The sequence below is a fragment of the Platalea leucorodia genome (assembly GCF_965183815.1).
Source record: "Platalea leucorodia genome assembly, chromosome: 2".
NCBI lineage: Eukaryota > Metazoa > Chordata > Aves > Pelecaniformes > Threskiornithidae > Platalea > Platalea leucorodia.
Genome location: NC_138824.1, coordinates 15,318,788 through 15,342,804, shown reverse-complemented (window position 1 = coordinate 15,342,804; position 24,017 = coordinate 15,318,788). Strand labels below are relative to the sequence as shown.

The window sequence follows — 24,017 nt, the reverse complement described above, 5'->3', positions numbered from 1 at the left end:
GCAGACAGCAGCTTACTGTTCTCTCTCCCTCTTCAGTTTGTTTTCCTGTTCTTAATTCTAGCTAATGGAAGCTTCCAATAGCTTTCAAGACAGCTCCTAAAAATCTTCTCTCTTACGTTTTACCACAGCAACTTTACTTACAAGCTCCTAGGACAGTCTGTAATTAAATATTCTAAAACTTGGACAGTAACTTCTGATTAAGGGCTACAGTTACTGAGCGCTATACAAGGATGAACCGTACAGAAAGGAAAACATTTTCCCTTGTGGCATTTTGAACATTTTTTTGCAAGTCAGTGACCTCCAGCTGTCACAATACTTGCACTTGGTTTTTCCCAATATCTTTCATGAAAGGCTCTCAAAGCACAAGGGCATGTTTCATTGCCAGCAATATTTCATAACAGGAAACCTCTGTCTTAAAGGTCTCAACTTTATTTCCCAGTTCTTGAGGATGAATATCCAAATTAGAACATTAAGTAGTCTTATATGTATGACGTTAGCACTCAGATTTAAGTTCCACTGGGCTGAAGTGGTACATAGTTACTTGATTTTTCCATTTCTCTCATTCTTTGTGAGGCCACCAAGGAAGCATAAGTTACCATGAACTCAGCAATAAAAACTAGCAGAACCAGACATAGGAAACTTCAGTAAAAATAAATATACAGTCATAATTTAAAGTTAGTAGATAAAGATTTGCCAAATCAGGTATCAGAAACAGAATTATATATAATAAATGCAGGTTCAGTATTATTTAATTCAAAACAGACTTTTGTTAAATGCAAGTAAGTTGAGAGTAAGCAGGTGCATCCAAAGAGCCAGTTCCAGGTCATACTACCTCAGCTGATTTAAGCTTAAAAAAAGCAATGCCACATAAACACATAACGTAATATACACGGATTTCTTCATGCACGTTATCAAATTCAGAGCACTGAGGAAAAAACTTTACAAGATCCAGTTCATATTCAATACAGTATCATCTGTGAAATTAAACGTTCAATGAACTTGTATTCTAATTAGTGCTTTCTCAAGTCACAAGACAACCCACTTAAACGTCTCAACTCTTCTTTATTGCATGAGCAACAAGATCTATGTAGATCACTTGCTCACACACTTACATCAGTCAATTACATGTAAATTCTTGATTTTCTTTTTAAAATAATCCTCATGTACTAACTGCTAGATTCTCTTTTAGATTTTTACCCCTTACAACTAGCCAGTTTATTTTTTTGCTAAGGACCCTTCATTTCTTTCTAAGTACATAACATGAATCCTACTTCACTAGCAATATTTTCTCCTGTTAATTCTTGGTACAACAGAAGATTTGAGGAGTTACCTTAAAACACAGAATTTATGCCAATATTCAAAGAGCAAGCATCTAGTTTTAGCACAAATCAGATACTCCAACAGGCAAGACAGACCAAGGGAATTGTTTCCTTTCTCCTATTCCCTGTTCTTCAGAAGTGTCCCTGCAAAAAGATGTCACCTCTATTGCTGCAGGTGTCCTGGAATATATTTACAGGAAAAATAATCACAGATACTATATTTTCACATCAGAGCCTGAGACCTTAATTGCTCTGAATCATGACTTCCTGAACTTGAACAGGACTCTCGTTTGTTTCAGTGTAATCCAACCTCCTGGCTTAGCCAGCAAAAAGTTTGATTAGCTTCCCCTCCAATACTCAGTCACGAACAGCACAGTTTGGTCATGCCTATTAATCTTTTGGTATTGTCTGCAGCATATGAGTTGCAGCATGAAACAAAGCTGTCTAAACAGACAACAAAAAGCAGCACCAGAGAATAACTTCTGTGAAATACGGGAACAGCAGACATACACAAAATACAATCAGACAGTGAGAAAAGTAGTAAAACATGAACTTCAGCGACAAACAGAAGGTGACAAAGCATAGGGAAGAGTGCAGCAGTCAAACTAGCATGGCACCAAATTTATCTGCTTGCTTTTTGCACTATCAGGACAAGAGAGCTCTGAAAACATACAGCAGATTCTATAGCAAGAACAAGCAGACTTTACTGCTGTCTAGTGATGCTCCCCCCAAACTAGCTGAAAAACAATTCTCTATTCCAGGAAAAGGTATCAGACTTCCTCAGCTAGAGGAATAATCATCATGATACAGGATTTTGGAAATGATAGGAAAATAAGAGGAAAACCAAAACATCTCTGCTTCTAAACAAGATTTTCCAAGTGTTTGCTTTATTCATTTAGGGAAGACAGAAAAAATGAGATGTTCATAACAAATGTAGGAAATGTAAATGAATGGGAGTTTACCAAGTCTAGTAAGTGAGCAAGGGTAGGCAGAAGAACACTGCAGAAGCACAATAACTTTAATGGAAATTGACACTAATTTAATGGAAATTCTGTCTTCATCAATTTAACAGCATTTTCAGTCAGAAGAAATTAGACAAAAAATCTGCTTCTTTAAATGTTTGAATCATCCATTTGAAAAAATAAAAACACAAACCAAAGAACTACAGGACACTCTCTGTTGACATCATAAATATTATACAAATTCTCTTACCTTTCTCTTATCAGCCTCTTGCTTGATGCATCAAGCATCAAAAAATTTGAAGTTAAAGGACAATTGTGAGATTTGGACTCCCTCCCCCCAATTAAAATAGCTATTGGTATCTTCATTTGTACGATCCTTTTCATAAATACAAATTTTGCTTACCTGATGCCGAGTTCATGATGTTCTGCTGCACAGAAGGACTGGTGGGAGCTGTAACATTCATCTGGGAAAGCATGGCCTTCCTAGGATCTTGCCATGTTGTTGTTTGATCAATGTGACTAAGACAAAACAAAGCGAGAGTTAGGCCAGTCATGCATTCACAACAATGACCTGCTAGCACAGAAAGTTTAACAACAGAAGGTTAAGCCTGCCAACAACAGTCACATTCAAAACGAAGCAAGAACTGTTTGGATTCTTTCCAAGCATCATGGTATGTCAGATACTCAAACCTTTACTGTGGCCACCACAATTTCCCAACAACAGCTGTAGCAATCAGAGCTAGAGCAATGGTGAGATAAGGCTCAACACGAATATTGTAATCTAGACTGTTGTACCATAACTAGATGTTGTACCCTTGAACAAAACATTCTCTTCCTTTTCTCGTTGATCAGTTACTTGTCATTTTTAAATGTGGCTTCAGAGTCTTTCAAACCAAGCCAGTTGTGTCTGGAATCTCAAGCACAGTGCAGTAACTTGGCATGATGAGTTCATATTCAGTGTCTAGGGAGTTGTAATGAACTGGCTACTCACCGATTACTAAGTGATCATTAGCGTTCCCAAACTTTCTGAGCATAGACCACATCCTCAGATTATTTGATCGACTACTCCCCTCACCACTGACAATTGAACAATCTCTCCATGGTAATTTAAGTAACCAGTCACACTAGAGCAGTAATATAAAAGTGATGTGCAGCTGCCTTTCAACTTCATGTGAAAAGATGAGGACAGCTGGACTGTCAAGTAACTCAACTAGCCCTCTGCAGAACCTAATTACAAAACTTGGGGAGCTTAGATTTATCTGTTTTGCAAAAACTAGAAAGTACATTCAGCACTGTCATTCACAAAAGTATTCAATTCAATGAAAACAGAAAAGAGTAATGAATGATTACTTCACCTTCTGAGTATGTGATTAGCATGTTTTGCTAATGAATAACAAATGCAGGCTATTCATAACAAGCATCAACATTAGCTTGATGCCATTAAGCAACATCGCTCCAAGAAGTACATGTGGACAAAAATAAAACTACTAAAACACACTGAGCATTGACAACAAAGCTCGTTATCAATTCATTTAGAACCGGTATCAATTAAAACTCATATTCAAATAGTATTGTTATCAATTAGAAATCAACACATCATTAACTTGGTACAACTCTTTCCTTACATTAATAATCCTTAAAGTTACTTTTTTTTCTGGATTACATGGAATGCTCATTTTCACTTAATTCAGCAAAACCACAACATTTAAAGCTGCAATATAAATTCTATTGGGTGATCTGAGTTCAAAACTAGGTACTCCAACTGGTATCTCTGCTTTGTACCCATGTCTTGCATTGTGTTTTGTATGTATCTTGGTGGGTCAATGAGTATTTGTACTGAACTATCAATCAGGCTGTAAATTTTCCATCTTTTTGTTGGAATTAAATATCTGTGCAGCAACGGTTCCCAATTCACAATTCAAGTTTCTCTTATTTTAAGGCATATTCAAGTTTAGGGGCTGGTACTGTATTCTTTTAGACAGTCTAAAGGAATAAATAATTCAGATTTGGTCACCTCAACACTAGCATCTTTGTAGACACTGACATCTGACCTTGTCACCTGGCTCTCCACCAACAAGAAAGGAACCTAAATAAGCACTCTTAAGATGTAATGAATTTGATCAATTTAAGGAACATATCGAAGGGGAATCAGGCCTATATTCTCCTTCAAGAAGGGAACCTAAGTTAACTAGGTCAAATACACTGACATTAGAAGAGATTAATCCCTAACTGTGTATTTGCATGACCACAACATCCAAGAGCTCTGGTCATAAATTAAGGCCTCATCATAGGTCAAACTGAATGAACAAAACAGTATTATTTTCTCCCTGCCCTAACCAACTAATTGCTCTGCCTAGAAACTTACTAACGAAACCCTTGACTCCAATTAATAAAAATGTGCTCCACTGAATTAGTAAATGGTTTTTTCTTAACATTTTCTTTGATGCTCAAAAAGTTGGTATTTTTCCAAAAAAATACTAATTTTTGTAATTACTTCATCATTTCAAACACATGAGAATGAAGGTACACATTCAGAACATCATAAAATGGGGCAGTAGTCACCAAAATAATTACTTATGTAGAATTATTTATTACATTCTAATCACTGAAGAGACTTTCCGTTATAAGGTAGAAGGTATCACTGAGTGGCTTTTAAAAAAGTTTTGGTTTAAGATATGTATATTTTACCCTCTCTAAACATGCACACAAACAATTCCAGGTCAAAGAGTTACGCACACACTGTAGCAGGGTCACAAAATAGGCAGGAATGTTACTTGTACAAAAATATAAGACTAAACAAAGCTCTACTTTGTCTGCATGTGGCAACTACTGCCAGTTTTCCCTGTGTACAGGAAACCCCCTATTACTACAGTGTTAATTAAAATGGTGTCAGTGCCATGGTCATTTCCACGATACAGCTCATTTAATAGAGGTACTATTAAGCACACTGCATCTTTGGTTGCATATGTTTTCCAATATTCAGCTCCACTGAGAAACATGCCACATGCAGCAAGACTTCTTTATTTCCTTTTTAGCCTATTTATTTATAAAACAGGGCACAACATAGTAAGGACTGCCCTATATATGCTGTACTATACATAAACCTTCATACTGGCGAACATTTTTTCACCTTTCTGCTGGTCAATTTTGCAAAGCAATGAAAGCAGATAAAGATAATACAGATGTAAAAACACTGCACAGTAATGTTTCACAGACTATGTGTTTAAATTACAGTACCAGCATGTGCTACTCCTCCCCTCTATGTCTGATTTGTTATATTTACTCAACGCAGTCCTGGGAACAGTGGAAACTGGGAAAGTATCACTGCACCCATGATTACACATTCGTTTATTTCCATTTAACTCCTATAAAAATACATGTAATACAATGAACTTATAAAATGTCTACCTAAGGTACATATTTTATGGCCTTTGTTTTATATGCTATTTGAGTGCAGAGTTAAGGAACAGAAGGAAAAACACTGTCTCACTGCATTACAGAACCATTTTTGCAGTTAACTGTAGGAACACACTGAAACAACATCCACCAGCTCTTCCAAACGTATCTGAATATGGGATAGATAAATGGACTATGGAAGAAGCAATTTTAAAAGTACCTCCAATTTTGAGCACAAGGACAGCATTATCGATTACTCAAGACTGCTTAAGCATACCATGCAAGGTATAGTTACTGTTCACATGGAGTTGTTAACATGGATAGCTATTTTAGGCATCAGCTTTCAACTCTTCCCTAGATGAGGATCACTGGAGAGAAGTCAGCGTGTTCCTTACTTTACCAACTAAACTCCAACCAGTAGTCGTCTTAGAGCAAAGAGCCACAGAAGAAAAAAAGTCTCAAAGTAAGCAAGCTGATTACAGTAAAATCATACTAACCGTAAGGTTGGTTTAATAAGGCAAACTCTTTGACCCCTCCCACTCAGCTCTGTGCTTGCTGATCTACAGATCCATTTCTCCCACACCTTACCTCAAAACCTTTCTCTTCAACCTCCCTCAAACCACAGTCCTTACGTGTATCTTACCTGCTCCATATCCTGAGTTTTTGAATGCTATATAGTAAGAAACCACGCAAAACACATCACAACAGATCAGTTCTCTTCCACAACTTCCAAATCATGCTCATCTATTTATGGAATACAAAGCAGGCAAGCCCCCACTTAAACGAATGAAATGTTTAAATAAATCCTAGTACTACAGGAAGGAATATAGGTCTTCATTTTGTTCCATATCTGCAGCATGTGCACCAGGGTAACTTATAACACTATGTATTTCTCATTATCAATTTAAGTATGGAAACAGGACATTCTCCACAGGTGAAGATCTTTCCCTCTGTTTTGAATAGCAGCGCAGAAAAGGTCTAAAGAACATAACAAGAACACTGACACAACACTATATTATCTGCACTAAACAGATTTTTTTCCATAGTAGCTTCATCACATGACAACTGCCCCAATCCTTCCATTCAATATCTTTTATTTTACATGACCTGAGCCACATCTTGATAAAGCACGACTGTCAACCTCAACATTTTTAAAAAATATTAGCAAATTATATCAAATCAATGAAACCTGTAAATCAGCCATTATATTTAGTACAGTACTATCAAACTAAACTTAAATTCTACCTGCTCATGAACTACAATCACAGCTCTGTACTGTGTGCATAGAACAAAATGAGTAAACAGTTTTGGAATTAAAATCTACATCTGTAGGACAATCAAGGAGCCTAAGACATTTTACTTCATGGAATAAATTCTCAAATCCAGTATCTAGCTATCTGACACTATCTAGTACTGTTCACTCATGACTAGGTGAAGCAAATCCTTGTTAAATTGGACAAATCTTGTATAAAATAAGGAAATCAACTTAGACTGTACCATAAATGTAGGTCTATGGTAACAGGCCTTAGAAAAACACAGCTAAAACACCCAGAACATGCTAAATATTTGTTAGCAAATGTATGTCAATTCTGGTATCAAGAAGAGTGACTGTTCCAAGCCACACCACCCCCCCACCTCCACTAAAAAGCACTTGCAAAGTGCTGTGCATTGTGAAGAGAATCAAGCTGCCTCTCCCCACCCATCCCCAAGCTTTACAGTCGCGTACAAATTATTTACATCTTGACAAGAACAACTTTAAAGAAACATTTTCTTCTTTTACAAACACAAAGAGCATTTCTGCAGTTACTAAGAATTGGAATTTCTAATTGAAAGAAATCTTTATTGGCATTAAACACTATCACATGCCTGAAGATTTGTCAGATTCAATTTCTAACCTAATTTTAAAGAGTTGGTGGTTTGGGGTTTTTTTTGGGGGGGAGGGGTGTTGGTTGGTTGGCTGGGGGATTTTGTTGTTTTTGGTTTTTTGTGGGTGTTTTGTTTTTGTATTTTTTAAGTACAACGGAAAAGAAGCAGGAGATCCAGAGACCAAAACAATCATATTTGTTACTTTTTATTGAAAATAACCTTTATATGCTAACAGACTAATAAAATAAAACCCTTCCTAAAACCAGAGAACTGATCTGCCTTTGCACAAAGCGTGATACACCTTCACATTTGTATTCCAGTTGCTGCGCTGAAAAGACATGAGCTGTATTACTGAAAGCCATGTCAGAAATGAACTAACACAAAGGACACCCAAAAAATTACTTAGATTCTTTGAGAAAGGCTTATATAAGATGCCTTCAGTTTTGATATTCCATAGTATTTATTGCAATTACAGTGTCCTTATTGGTAGGTACACCTCTCAAGGTATGTTGAGGACTTCATTCATGTAACAGAATTCTCAGTCTTTACAAAACGATGATTCTTTCTTCCTCTTTTTTGCCTTTATTAGCATAAAATCACCTTATATACGGTGCACGTATGCTACATCATTTGTAGCGAGAACTTTCATTTCACAAGAAAGGATTTTCTCAGAAAAGATATAATTAACATAAGCAGGTCAGAAACTGCCAGATTATTTTACTAAAATGTATAATAGAAGTGTGCCATTAGGAAGAATAGCAAAAGACAGTGAACAGATATTTTAATCTTAGGTACCAGATGAACATCCAACATGAAATCTCTGCAACAGCAAAAAAATGAAGAGGTCTGATCTACACATACAAGAATACAAACAAGGCAGAATAAATAAACGACTGCTTCTCTTTGTGTTTGGATATGATTCTTCTTAAAAGGACATTTCAAAAAAAAAAAAAAGTCACAAACATTCAGAAAGACAAGTTGTTCTCCAGTGTAAAAGCATCACCATAAAAAACTACGTGAGCATCTCTCAGTAAAGTAATGCTTGTGTTTTCAATGTAGACGAGACTTATATTTTATGTCTGTGCGAAAAATATTGCCAGTCTCTAGTGAAGCTGAGATGACTAACTTGGATTTTGGTTTTCAGATTTTTGGGACCATTTTAGGAATTCAGTGGAAATCCTGTTTTATTTAAAGCAAAACACAAACACACACCACTGACCACATCATGACAGACCTACCAAACCGTTGATTTGGCATTGTATACTTTTTGTATTGGAGATGGATAAGAAAGTCTCTGCGTAACACAAGCTAAGTGCACAAATCAAGCTAAACTTAATTATTTTCTAAACTTAGTGTGAAATTTCAACTTTTCATTATATCGCAAACGTGAACTGCTCCATTGACAAGTGTGTCACCTATGACTCTGTTTTACCTTGAATGACTGAGCTACAGATTCTATTCTTTCATATTTTTTCCTTTGTCTTCCTAACCAGCTGGTTTCCTCAATCCTCATAACGCATGATTCTCTGAGAGGTTTTCCCTTTTTATTTCTTTTCATCTAAGAACTTTAAAGATGAGATGAATCATGACCAGAGTACATTTCTCCTCATAGATGCCATTACTTAATTATTTTAGAGCTATCACCAGTACATTTTAGTACATCAGGACTTGATGTATATACTGAAAATTAGTTCTTCTGATGATGCTAGGACAAACTGAGTGTTTCTGCTCTTGAAACTACCATACATTGCCTCAAAAAAAAAAAAAAAAATAGACTTCAAACCAATCCCTCTGCCACATCTTATATAAACTCATCCTGTGCATAGGCAATGTAGGCTACCTACAAGATAGCCACCTACATATCATTCTAGCAGGCAAAGAAGAAACCAGAATACCTACTTCTGCAGAGGCCTAACCCCTACAGGAGAATCACAAATGTGGTGGTCTGACTGTAGGGCAGCTGTGAAAGTGACAGTATCTACTAATTCAAGAACAGAGCTAGATGCAAATTCCTAAGAAGGGCGGCAACAGCTAAAAGGCCAAGATCAGTCTGGCATGGCAGATGGGCTGGGGGACCCCACAAGTGAATTTTCCACAGTTCGGTTTAGACATGGGATGAAAGAAAAAGTTTAGAGTAGAAACAGCTTTGGCATGAACTGCCCCAATTACCACTCTCAAAAACTGGAGTGTAGCATGCAGAGATTTCTGGGTTATGGCTGATGATGCTCTTAGGATATTACACACAATAGAGTGGATTCATCTTTGCCTGAGGGTAGAAGCTGTGACATTCTTTGTGCACCCTTTTTTCTACCCTATTCAGGGGACTTCCAAGAATTGGAAAAAAATAAAACATGAAATTAAGTCTTCAGCTATATTGGCCATTTTTAATTAGGTGTTGCTGACTTAAAAGTGACGTACATTTCTTTGCAAATGGTGTAACAAAGTTACAGATTTATACCTTAAGTAGCATTAATACATTGTTTGAGATGATACAGAATTCAGTTCCAAGCAGTAACAGTAAAGAGAAAAGCCTGAAGGGGAAATGAGGCAGCTCTGTTAGCAATTATCTCTACCCCCAATTCAGTCCTCCATAAACACTTCGCTAAATTTGCACCACTATTAGACAAGGAGACACACTTAAAATGGCCCAAGATCCTTTAAGGACTTTCCAACTGCCTTTGTAAATAACAAATCCAACAAAAGGAAAAGCTGTTGGTCACACAGCAATGAAAATCTCATCTGCTGAGAGATGATATTCCACCCATTCCTCTGGAAAGCGTTGCGTTTCCACTTGTCCTCCCCATATTAACTTGCAATATTTCCTTAGGTTTCAGGATTATTACAGCCTAATACATATAAAAGCACACAGCAGTAAAATTCATAATTTCTTTATCTGACCATTTCCCAAAAATGTCAGAAAAAACCCTTAAAATTCATAACGCAGTTTATCTCTTAGGGATAGTAATGTCTCCAGCCATGGCCTAATTGCCTCCAAGAAATAGAAACATAGATAAAAGTTTCTGAATATTGCTGCAATCAAAACATAATATGGCTGTATCTTTGAATTTTCCATATTCTTTCTTCTGCTTGACAGATCTTTATGCATCAACTAAATGAAGTTTGTGGTGGACTACTCCATCTACGCTACTGATGATGTCCTCACCAAACCATACCACAGGCATATGATGACAGAGAGCACACTGGTGATACAACAGACAGCTCTACCCTACTTTCAGCTTGCAAAAACATACCTTAAAATCAACATACAATTGTTCAGTGTGCAATCATGTGCTGTGCCACAGCTGTGATTTTATTAACTTTGAGAAAGAACACAAGCCAAATGTATGAGAATGGCGGGCATGAACATCCAGTTGACCAGGTGGGAAGAGAGCCTGTCAGAGCTCTAGCCCCTTAATCCAAGTATGAAGTAGAACCGTATATGCTATCCTACATCGCTACAGTCTTCGGCAGCAGAAGTTAATTCAGGAAATTAGTGGTTTGAATTTAAACTAGAACAAAGCAGTAAGGGGAACTTAAATGCCTTAAATGTCTCTGACAAAAGTCTAATCGGTGCAGAAATAGATTTTGCACGCAGTCACTAAGAGTCAGGCAAGTTCTTCTACAAATCCCTCTGGAATTTATTCCTAAAGTGGTTGCAGCTTGCAAGATGCTAACAGCTACCAGAAATTCCTGAAAGCATGGCCCATAAAGCCATGGACACACTGATACACAAAATAGAGTTTTTACAGATACACAACATGCAGTATTTAACATTAAGGTATTCAAAGGCAGCCTTCATTAGCACTGGCCTGCATGCAGACAGCGCACAATACATACACCGAGGACTTAAGACTAAGCTTACTGTTCCGATTATAAACATCTTGCTGTTTTGGAGCTGCAGAACAGCACTGCCCTTCTTAGGAAAGCACTCACAGAAAGGTCCTCGCTTCAGAGTGTATAATGCTGAAGTGGACGGTGGGCAGTAGGCAGTCTAACCATACATGCATGACTAATAGACGAGATGAAGGCATGACACGATGTTCAAAGGTTTGCCAAGGTAGCACCACTTTTATTACGATGTACTCTGGAAAGAACTGCCATTTGTCAAAGCAAAAATAGAAGTAATAACATGCTTACTTTTGCATTTACTATTCCTTTTCCTCCTGTCCCTCTTCCTGCCCTGCACTCAAGGACCTCATCTAGAGAAACAGGGCTAGTATCACAACACTTAGAAGTATTTTAAATTGAGTCTCAAAAATATGATTCTTGGATTCCTCTGTGGATTTCCCAAATAAAAGATTATTTCCGAAAAAAAAGGAGTATGAGGGCGTTTTCATTTCCAGGGCTCTTTCCATTACTTTGAAAACTATAAGAAACAAAAGTCCTTGTTCTTACAGTCCTTGCACCAGTTCAATCCTTTCCCAAACTCCGTAAAGGACAAAATACTGTATGATCACATGCTGCATCACCAGATTTATTTAATTTTAAACTTGCCCTCTCAGGTCCACAGCAGAAAGAGGCTATATTTAAAGAAAACCTCCCCCTTCCCTCCACCCTCCCGCCAAAGGTAAGAAGTTTGCTTCCTGTGCCTAAGTCACTCAGCATACTCAGAATTCATCTTTCTTTCCCTCCTTAATTTTAAATTAAAGAGATAAAGATATATCACCAAGGAGGGCAAATCTAAAGGAAGAATTGTCTCCGCTGCTATTTCAAGTGAAATTACTGGATTCATTTAACTTTACAGATACCCTCCTATGCCCCTGCTTAGCAAACACAGAGAAGACCTTCTCCAGATGCAACCATTTTGTCTTCTGTAACACTAAAGACACGATTACACAAACACTAACTTTCACATTATTAAGGGATGAGCAGATGATTTTTCAGAAGCGATGGGCCATAGAATCCTGTATCACTTTCTTGTCCTTTTATGTCTGAGATTCTATCTCATTTCTCTCTCCCTTGTTAGCTCTTAAAAGGAGACAAAGAAAGCAAGAGGGAAATCAAATGCCTCTTTGCACGAACAGAAGCCAGGCAATTTTACGCCCCTTTCTATATACCCTATTTTTGGTTGCCTAAAGGTTTTCAAGTCAGAGGCTTGCCTAAGCATGCTGCAATAAAAGCAGCTATAGCCAGCTGCCTCAGTATCTAAAGGGGGTTCCTAGCAATGCTGTTGAATAACCCTGAGGCTAACCACCACCAAGGAAAACAAAATATTAAGATAAAAAGATTCTTAGGTTGCTTCCTTATTGCTCTAAGTAGGAAGTCTCAGAGGGCAGTTCAAACTGGTTGTCTGAGTGTTCAAACAATGATCACTCCCAGATGGCCTTGACAGGATGAGCTGACTCTAAGAAACCAGTAGGTCGGACCTACTGGAAATGAATGCATAGCTTTCTGCTACAAAGAATAACTGAATCTGGTTTTCTTGCCATTAAAATCATTAACATTGACAACTGTTTTTAATGTATACTTCAGAACTGACACTTTGCACCTTAAATCAATCAGCTGTTTAGATGTTTTAGTTATACAAATAGTCTTATGGACTATCTTTTCCCTCATTTGAGACTGCAGCTTAGCAAAAATCCAACTCCTCTATTTCCTTTCTCCGTATTTACGTGGTTTTTATGGTTTTGTGTCGTTTCCCCCCCCCCCCCCCCCCTTTTCACTTCCACTTCCTGTATTAGTTTTTTTCATCCCTTTTTGACTCATCCTTATGACCGTGTCTCAGGGAGAGCTTTTTACTTTTACAATTCAGATAAACACTACGTGCTGCTAAGGTCGGAGCCAATTATTCATGTCCCCGGAGACTTTGCAGATTGCCACTTAAAACAAGACAATCTTCCAACAGCAAGTTGCTGCCTGAGTCAGTACTTGTGAGCTACCTGCTCAGCCAACTCCAGGCAATCTTGCATACTCTATTTTTTGCCAGCAAATTATTCTTTTTCATCCCCCACACTTCAGCCCCCTGGAGACAGATTTCCCAAGCTGCAATGCACCAGAAGCAACAGATTTCTCGGCACCCAGATACAGCACATTGTCTAAAGGCTATGCTTTGAAAAGTTATTTTTATTTACCCATTTAACCTAGGGTGGCAAAGACAGTACAGAGCAAAAGCATCAGAAGAGATTAAGCTACTTAGATTATATCATTTAAAATGATAGCTATAATAATTAAATGTAGAGCTATTACATTCAAGTTTACTATTACATTTATTTTTAAAAATTACCTAAAAATGTTTTCAACCTGAGGATTTAAGTTCCAGGTTCTACATTTCCCTTCACCACTCAAAGACTTTAAAGAGCATCAGTTTAAAAAGTATTTCAGAAGCCCATTTTTAAATACATAATGCAAAGTAAAACTAATTTTGAACTCAAATTTCATTGCAAGTTTCAGAAGTTACCAAATGAAAATTTTCGTTTTTATTTTATTATGAAGAATTTGGGGAAGCAACAGAGAAACTTAAAGTTTGACAGTGAAATCACCAGCAGCAAAACAAACTCTACTTTCTTTCTAGAAACAAAAAAGAAACACCCATGTATTATTTAAAAGAGGTCTTAAATTTTCATTTATTCCATTAAATCACATAATAAATACCAATACTTCAGCTTTTATGTATTTGATTTGCAGTAATTTGATTTGCTTCCTGAGTATCTTTTGGTATAGAGGGAATTAAAAATTGTGATTATAAAATGTGTTAAGCACAGGACTTTGTTTAAAAGCACATCACTTAAATTACTAACAGTTCTTAAAGTACAAATTTCATTCAGAGATATGTAACAGTTCAGTCTTTGCCAAAATTAGCAACTACCATGTTTTATCAATAAACACAGTGAAGTACTTCTTTAGAAACTGTTCAGCCCTACCCTTAGATGCAAAACAGATCACAAAATAGAAATCATAGATTTCCAACTTTCACTGAATTTCGGCAGAAGATTTATAATAAGAGTTGAAGTACCCAATAAATCCTAAATAACTAAATATTAATCACCTTAACTTAGTATAAGTTAATTCCAAATTTCGAATCCCCGCAGTCTTCATCTACTAGTTATAAAAATCAGCATTCAGCCATTGGGGGAAGGGGGGTGTGTGTGTGCGTGTGTGCTGCTGCAGTAGGAGAAGAGGCATACATTTTTAAAAAACGTACTCATAAAATGTATGTCTAGCATTTAAAATCATGCTTACTAGTAACAGGGCTCTCTAATACAACAAAGGTATGAATACATCCTACCCACATAAGAGATCAGAATACAGGTCACACCAGAAGTTAGTTGTGTGTCTTTTTTAATGGCCAAGAACATCATTATAATCAAGCTCCCCTTCCAGCATACTCCCTCCCCACTTTCTAATAGTCCAGCTTAGAGACTTCCCCAACCCAAACCTTATGCTTGAACAGTATGGGGTTTATTTTCCTTTTAGGAAGTGAGGCCAGCTCTTAATACAAGAACTGCCTTAGAGTGTTTGCGGACCATTAGTCAGCACTTCCCTATGACCCATCCCTTTCCTCCACTCCCTTTCAGTTCCAAATGCCGCCATTATTGACTTCCAGCTTTTCCTTTTTTGCCTGCAAAATTCACAAACCGTTTTAGAAATTCCCTTGACATTGAAGAAGCTTTTTTTCAATCAGTTTTAAGTCACTTTGAACTCTTGGACAAACTGAGCTCCTTTAATCTCTTCTATAAGATAGGCTTTCTATAGCCAGAAGTCTCCTTATCACCATTCTACAGGGCTACTTTTGCCTACCAACCACGTGGCCAAAATTGTTTTAAACCCTTCAATTCCAACAGAATTGTAAGTGCAAGCTCTGAAGGTTGTTTCGGTTTTGTCTGTTTGCTTGGGTTTGGCTCCTTCAGTAGCTAGTATATAAAATTCCAGAGACAAAACGTATTTGTTTCATAACTTGATCTCGGAAGTCCCAATAGGTACTATCACATATAAGTAATTTCAACAGCTGAGTAGTAGGACACAACTTTTCTGAGTTTTAAGCAGTAAATTAGAGAACACAGTTAATGGAACAATATTCATCCCAATTCCACGTCAACTTCTCACAAAGCAAGCCTTTATATCGGCTACATGACATACAGCTGCCGGGACGAGCTGCGTGAACTGCAAAGGAGCACACAGTTACAGCATGGCTCCATCCTAGGGACCCACTGTCACTGCAACCTTCAGAATATATCCACTCTTGCCCTTTAAACTCAGTGATCTAGACTGTAATCTTCAGATCAGAAAAAGTAAACCAGTACCTGCAGGCAAAAAAAGGAGGATATATCGAGAGGAGAATGAAACCCCAATATCTTTTTAAATTAATATTCCTTCATAGTCATCCACAATTAGCCTGCTAAAACCTAACACTGAGCTAATATAATCCCTTCGGTCTGCCCTGCTCCAGTAATTTTCAACATTCTCATAAAATCTCAGACCTGTATTTAGTGATCTGAATCAATTGCTTCTAGTCACCACGTACTGAAAGCTTTTTAAAACAGACGTAATTTTTTCACATCAATTTTGTATTCAGAATTATGGAAGAAGGAAACAAACAACTCCGCTCTTCAGCTTCCAGTTTCTTAGTTTTGAACTGAGAGGCTTGAATAAACCAAAAAAGTAAACGTTCACTTGGCTAATGCTTTCTGAGCTGTGGTTTAACACTTTATAGTTCCAGGTACTTACCCAGCAACTTCCTTCCAAAATTATCACTCAAAGTTCAGTAGCAAATACGCACTGTTTAGTGTTATCATTAAAATTTACTCTGCAATCACTTTATATCACTACACAGGTCATAATTTTAAACTTTATCTCAAAACCTTTTAAAAGTAAACTGTACATTAGAAAGAATTAAATCTATTTCTAGATACCGTGACTCTAGTTCTATAAATTGGCACATTACACTTTCTAGTCACTCTTCTCTGATACCTTGTTATCCTTTAAATGTATTTTCAGAAATCTATTTCTTCAGAAAATTGTTACAAAATATTTATGTTCAAATGAGAACTGAAAAGGTGTGTTACAGATCTGACAATATTATGTTCTTCTCTATAAGAAACCTACTGCATTTTCATGTATATCAAGAAGAACAAAATATAACAGCATAACAAGGGCAAAGAATATGCTGCAGAAGACAGACAAAATATCTGGTATGAAACTGAGAAAGCGGACGAGGCCCTGGAGTTGAGTGGCTCTACTTCAGAGTCCCCATTTCTTTGTGCTCCATTTCTCCTCATCTCTGACTTGACTACTTACATTCTGAGCTCTTTAGGATTGCAATCTTACTTGACTAACTAAATGGACCTTGATTGCAGTAGTCCTGCAATCTAGCAGTCTGGAACTCACGTACTCTACTACAGGGAACAGTTGCTTGGACAGCAAGCATCATCCAAGCAGCCAAGTACCACTTTCCGTGCATGCACAGAGCTGGCTGGAAGCTGCCGCTGCCAATACTGCTTCCACATGAGAGAGGAGGAGGAGGGCCTGGAGGCACACTCCTCCTCCTCACAGAGCAGGCCAGGAACTGCTCTTTGCCGATTTTGTCAACGCAATCAATGGGGGAGGTAGTAGGCAGAGGGTGGATTTGTCCATTAAATATATTAACTGCAGCAAGACCATATCACACTATCAGTACACGCAAGACAAATGAATCTGCTGATGGAGTCATTCTGCTACAATTTACTTAGAAATTCATTGGTGATGAAGGACTTCAAGCAAATCAGTTTCCTGGGTATCTTCGTCAGTGCTAAGTATCTTATCTGAAAATCACTGTATATGTTGGAGTAACAGATGTCCTGCAGGTGAAAGCTGCTGCAGAACAGTTTGCACAAAAATAAATCACGGCCATGGAAAAATAATTTGCATCCTATCCAGAACTGTGGAAGGATCTAATAAACTGTTCAATTACTGAAAACTTGTAGTTATTCTGTGAGACAATGAAACTCATTTAAATTTCTGCACTTTCATAAAATTGAAGGGCACTACTCCAGAACAATACAGACCTGAAAACATGGTTTACCTGGCTCCATAACTGTGGAGCTGAAAAGAAAGAAGAAAAATCACTGTGAACCACTTCAGCACAGTACTAGGGGTGATTAATTAGGGAGTGGCAGAGGAAAGGATGAAACATCAAAAGAAAGTGAATAGTGGAAGTCTAAAAGAGGAAACATGACTTGCAGAGGAATCTGGCAATCTGGTAATATCAACATCTCCTAAGGAGCCAAACTTCATGAAGAGAAGCTGAAGTAGCCAAGGAAGGAGGTTGAAATCTGTGAGTTTACAAACCACAGGAAGAATTCTTGCCGAGAACGAACAAACTGAGTTCACTGGACAGAAATATATTGATCTGGGAGATTAAACTGGGAGGCAGACTCTCACTGGAATGGAAGGAAGTACTGAATAAAAACAGTATGAAAACTCCCCTGCTCTGAAGCCAGGGAGGAATACAGAGCACTTCAGCTCAGGTGGAAGAATTAACTCAATTTATTAAGCAGAAAACTATCACAGAGGAGAAACACAACTTAACAGAGAGACCAGGAACTGTAACAGAGACTAGCAACTGTAACAAGGATACAGCTGCATTTGAAGATCAGCAGCTGAAGAACATTAAAAAGAACATAATGAAGAAGCTAAAAGCTGATGTAAAATTTTCCCGATATAAGAACAGACTTTCTTTGGTTTTAAATCTGTACAAGTCAAAATTTTACATACTTGCAAAGCAAAACCACTGTTCCTTCTACTAAGCATATGAAATGCATTGTAGGCATCAACTGAGAAACAGAAAAACATCATCAAAAGCTGCAAAGCAGTAAGTTTTACAGTAAAAAAAATATATGCCAGCTGCATACAAGGAATGGCCACCTCTCAATACTAGAATTATTTTTAAAAAGGTTGGGCAATTCCTTCTTCCTTTTTGAAAATCTTGCCCCAAAGAGGTAAGAAAGGAAAAGTTCCTTCACTCTCACATTGGAAATTACTAGATGAAACACTTTCACTTCACCGTAACTGGCACCAACCAAGATTCTCCCTTAGTTTTGAACAGAAGGATTTCCTAAACCTATGCAACACATATCCCAAAACCCTACAGAAACGTGCATATACTCTATGTAAGGTGGTAACGCCGTTCTCAGCGGAGAGAAAGCTAGCACTGACTTAGCAGTTTTGTGCACAAAGCTGCCCATTTGCTCCTTGCTCTCCTTGTTTTTGCTTTGCTGATCAAAGGAGTTGCCAAGTTTTTTCTTTACCATTACAAGGCAGGAAAAATGGCTCTCCTCGGAGAGGCCCCTTGTGAAGGTCACAAAGGTTAGCTCCACAAGCCCCGGAGTCTGCTCTGATGCTGGAGTGATTGGCTGGCTTCCCTGCAGTTACCCTGCATTTCCCCTCCTTCACAATAGTGCGCTGGTTATGGAAACTAAATATGAAAGAACGTGGTGGGGGAGGAAAGAATTTCTATGGAGACACAGTCAAAAACACTCAGAAGTTCTACTTGTTTGAGCAGCCTGAAAATCTAGCATTCTAAACCATTTGATTTCTTTCCGGAAAACTCAAAGATTTCAGCATACACACCCACCCCCAACAAAAATTAAAAAAGACTTTGCTTTTTCTTACAATACAAGCAAATGCATACTGCTCTGCCTTGGTCTGGAAGAAGTTATTTCTTAAGATGTTTACTTGCCCCATCCCTGGATTTAATCAACTGGAACCCACAGGTCACACCCTCTTAATGAAGACTGAAATGAAGCCAAGTAATCAGGATTCAGATTTGTAGCACCTTCCAGCTCCTGAGCAGCACCACACCAGAGACATTTTTAAAATCTTACAGAATATATGAAAGCTTATTTATAGGCATCAAACCCCAATTACTCTTAGGTCCTAAAGTTAAGTAATGAACATATCTTGGGATAGCCAGCAAAACAATCATTACATTTCAGATGGTTGATTAAATACACTCCCCATTTTCTATAAATTCAAACCTCCCAATCCACAGGCAGCCACAACTATTTAGGTTTTTCTTAAACATAAAAAAATCTAACCTGTGGTGTATACACTGAAAGCTCTAGCCACTTCAAAGCATTAACTCCTAGGAAACAGATTCAGTGTTGGTCTAAGTAGGGGAAAGTAGCATAAACTTTGTATACTGAAGAAGGAGCTTTTTGAGACTTCATATTTTGGGAGCACAATTTCATATCACTTTACAAATAAAACTTTGATTCTCAGCATTACTCAAAAACCTTTCTCACCACCCTGAAAGTCAAGCCAGGCTCCTTCCTCTCCATATAAGTGTGTCAAGTTCTGCCTCCAGTGCCATCACCAGTATGTTTGGACAGGTGAAGCTAATTAAAACTCAGCCACCAGTGTGTTTGATGCTGGACCCACCTCTGCAGCTGTTTTGAGTTCATTATGTTACCAGGAGTCAAAAGTACTTCCAGAAGCAGTCAAGTTGTACAGCCCCACTAACTAGGTATTTCAATCTGTTTAAGTACTCTCAAGATTTAACAATATCCAGTAACAGAGAGGCTCATACTACAGCCTTTTCTTCCTGGGAGGAACCAACAGGCTTCCTCTTCCTACCCAGTCACCTCTGTTCACAAAACATCTATGAAAACAACCCTTCTGTACTGGGAGACAGCAATAAATGACTGACGATGCCAGAATCCTAAGCAAACTAAGCTGAAAACAACAAATAGCCATACCATAACAAAAAGCAGAAGGTTTATATAGGAAAGAGCTGCACCTGATCATCATTTATTGGAAAAAAAATTTTTTTAAAAGCACAAAAACACAATACCAAATTCCTCTTTTCCTCTTTTGCAGGAAAGCTTTTATGACAAATGCTTGCCCCCTTTTTTTTTTTTTTTTTAGCTGTTGTAATAAGAGATAGCACTTCTGCCTGAAAACCTTACCAAAATTCTCAAATGTCTTTGGGGGTGGCTACAAAGGCCAGCACACCTAACGTCTACCAAACCCAAGCCCTCCTCAGCTCCCATACAAATACTGGGTGCACAGTGTGCTGGCCAGCAGAAGACACAGTCACCAGATTACCTGAAACATTTACAATGCCAACAGATCACTTATCTTTCAAACTTGCCATGACAATAAAACTCAAGAGGAGAAAGAACTGACTCAAGAGTCAATAACACATGCTGTTTTGCTAGCAGGCACATCTCTGACCACCTCAGTATGGGACAAAAATTCTTATCCTTCCAGCTGATGTTGCTATGCAGGCAAACAGCCTCCCACAGTATACGCTGCACCAAGATTAAGGCACTTCTGGCCCTGCCTTTGCTACTCAGATGATAGAAGTACAAGGCAGAAGACCTCCTCTTGCCATCACCTACTGAATCCACAGTAGGGGGGCTCTGCTGATGTAATCACATTTTCTAAGGGGTACTTACTTCATGACTACATTAACCCACTCCTATCTAAGGAATTAAATTCAGTATCTGGAAAAGGTGGAGCAACAGCACCTTACCACAACTCCTGTGTTCTTACAGACACCATGGCTAAGAGGAGGGGAAAAAAACAAAAAAAAACCCCAAAAACATAAAATACCCAAGAATATCAAAACCAACAGAAGACACTAATAAAAGAGGAAAATAACCGTCCATAAGCAACAAGACCAAAACCCCACCCAAACCTGTAACATGGGAGAAGGCTAAAGTTTAGGGCTATGGTTTTGTAAGTTTTTATGTAAAGGTTCAAATTGCTGTAATTCTTTAATGATGACACAACTGGGCCAAGGAACAGACACACTGTAACCAGACCCTTCTTTCTGCTGTATGTAATGCTGCAGGAACTTCCAAGAGAGCTTTGGAAAGCAACCCCCTTCGAAAGACATTTTTAAGAAAATGCCAAGTACTTCACAGATACAAGACTCAAGCAATACAAGAATTTTTCAAGTGGATGTCAACCAAAATGCCCTACATCAATCCTGAAACTGTACTGAAGAGATGTCCAGAGCTACTGCCATTTTTTTAGCAAGTTAAAATTACAGGAAAATTACTAAAACCAGCCTGAACACCTATCTTTCTCAAAATTTGAACTGAAGAGTTTCACGTATGGCAAAAAGCTTAAACATTTCATTAGGTACCTCAGTTTCTTCCAGTATTATGACTTATGATGTAACCAACAGGTCAACAAGCTCATAATTTCTAAATGAACAAAAAATTACATAAATTGATGACACAGAACATGAAAGGAGAAGAATAAGGACAAAAACAAGGATGCAGATCAAAATCAGCTAGTTTCACACTTTCTATTTCGGCAATATGGATGACTCAACCCATCAAATATCACGTCTGACCTCCAAAGTTAGGTTTGTCGCTTAAACTATGACAGTATTTTTGTATTCAGCCTATAAACACCAATAAACCTAACACTATGTTGTTTAAAAGTGGACAGTATTTCTTGGAAATTTCAATCCTGGCATCATATAAAAATGCAACTCCTAAAATTTTTACACCAGAACAACCTAATCAAAGCAATCTTGCCACAATTTAATTGTTCACACCAGACAACCTCACGTACACCAGTGCAGGTAAACCTGATGAACTAAAAACAAAACGGCAAAGTGTTTTCTTCCTAATGTTTTAAATATAAAGTCATATGAGAATACAGAGGTTTTACAATAGGAAAGGGAAGCAGGACAAAGAACGCAACAAAACCACATATGCCAAAATGCTTGTTACGAGGTAGCTCAGACCAGTGTCTTTGGTCTCCAAACTTTTTTGACCATGAACCCTACCAGTAAAAAATTTTTGAGTATGCACCCCCAATATATATATATTTATAAATCATATATATGTACTACATATTATGTACATTATAAAATATACACAAAAGCAGAAAGCAAAAAAGGATGAGATAACAATGAACTAAACACCATCTTTTTTTCAAATTTTATTTATTAACAGCACAAAAAATATTTTCTTCCCCCATCCCAATGGACTGTCTTGCACACCCCCCACATTGGAGACCACTGGCTTAGACTGTCTAAAAGGTGAATGTCATCCTTCTGAAATGCACTCAATTTCAGAACTTGGAATATGATTTCCCCTAAAGTAGCCAAACATGGAAATAAATTGTTTTTAAAGTAAATTATGCTGGTTGACCACACTGCTCTTATATGTTTGTTGTAGAACTATTGGAAAGGCTGATGAGAGCTATACTTTAAATCAAGGATAAAAACGTGTATGTTTCGTTTGTAACAGACTTTTATTTTTAACAGGGATCATATTTGTTACATTCCAGCAAAAGTTGTTGAGGCTTCTTCTAGTGGTGTAGGGAGGAGACAAGGCAAAGCTGGTAGCATTTAACGCTGCAAAATATTATTTTACAAGAGATTACATAGTTTCATCTTTCCCACTAGGAAATTCATTTAGCCACATTACAAATACTACCTGAAATTAGGAGTCTCACACTGAAAGCTACTGGAATTTCTGTTGCCTTTCTATTTTCATAAATGCAAAGAGAAACCTGTCCTGGAGTACATGCTGAAGGAGATCCAGTCCTAATAATTCTCCACCAAATACAACAGGATTGGGAGAAGGTGTGAAAGGAGGAAAAAAAAGGTTGTTTCAGTACAAAGCCAAGGCCAAATCCAGAAGACAAAACAAAATCATAGCGAGCAATGAAGCCAGGCCTGACACAAAAGGCACAAGCTACACAAAGACAAAGTTTCCCCCGTTTGCTGTTTGCTGCAGAGAAGGAATCCTTTAGTTTGCCACAACTTTAATATCACCAACTTACATCTAAAGGGCGACAAGCGAGTCATTGATTGCCTTTTGAAAACTACTACTACCTCACAGGATGCTGACTTTAGCCTGAAGGATGCTCTATTAGGAAAAAAGAGCTATGACAAGCTATACCGGTATTTATTTCTTCTAAATGTTATTACTTTTTGTTAGATCAAACAATTAGGTGTTCAGAATGTATTCAAGCTAATGAGAAGTGGGACAGGTTGAAGATTCAGCACTACTCTTAAGGATTTTTGAGTCATTGGGCCACAAGGTTCCATTTCTACACATGGTTAAATAGAAAAAAAAAAAAGCATGTGCCCAGGAAACCAAGAGGAGATACAACACTTCGACCGACTTAGCCTTATTTTGATCCAACCCTCCCCAAGCATGTAGTAGTAGCACCTCAAGACAGTCATCAGAAAGACTCAAATTCTGCATCAGTACAGTTGACTCAAAAAAAACCTGGTGAAGTGGCACGGGAAATTATGGTCCACTTACTAAGCCTACATTTGCTATGTGAGAGTGCTATTTATAATGTCACATGCTGGAACTTGTTCCCAAGCTAGCTAAACCTACATGCTTAATTGACTCAATAGACAATGCTGCATTGTCAAGACTAATCTTTTCCTACAGGCTACAGTTTCTAAACCATGAAAGCTTTTATAGATTTTAATTTTCTTAGCAGTTCCAAAATCAGAAAACTTCAAAATACACACACACACACAGTATGTATTTGGGTAGATACTATATTGACTACA

General features: G+C 37.7%; 1 protein-coding gene across 4 annotated transcripts in view; it reads right to left on the bottom strand.

The window, feature by feature from the left end:
* The window catches only part of YAP1 (Yes1 associated transcriptional regulator), an 89,459-nt gene that overhangs the window by 41,239 nt on the left and 24,203 nt on the right, over window positions 1-24,017 (bottom strand). For all 4 annotated transcript variants that reach the window (XM_082332972.1, XM_082332973.1, XM_082332974.1 and 1 more), the window contains exon 3: window positions 2,685-2,800. In XM_082332972.1, the coding sequence (XP_082189098.1) occupies window positions 2,685-2,800 (116 nt within the window). The remainder of the gene's footprint in view (window positions 1-2,684; window positions 2,801-24,017) is intronic.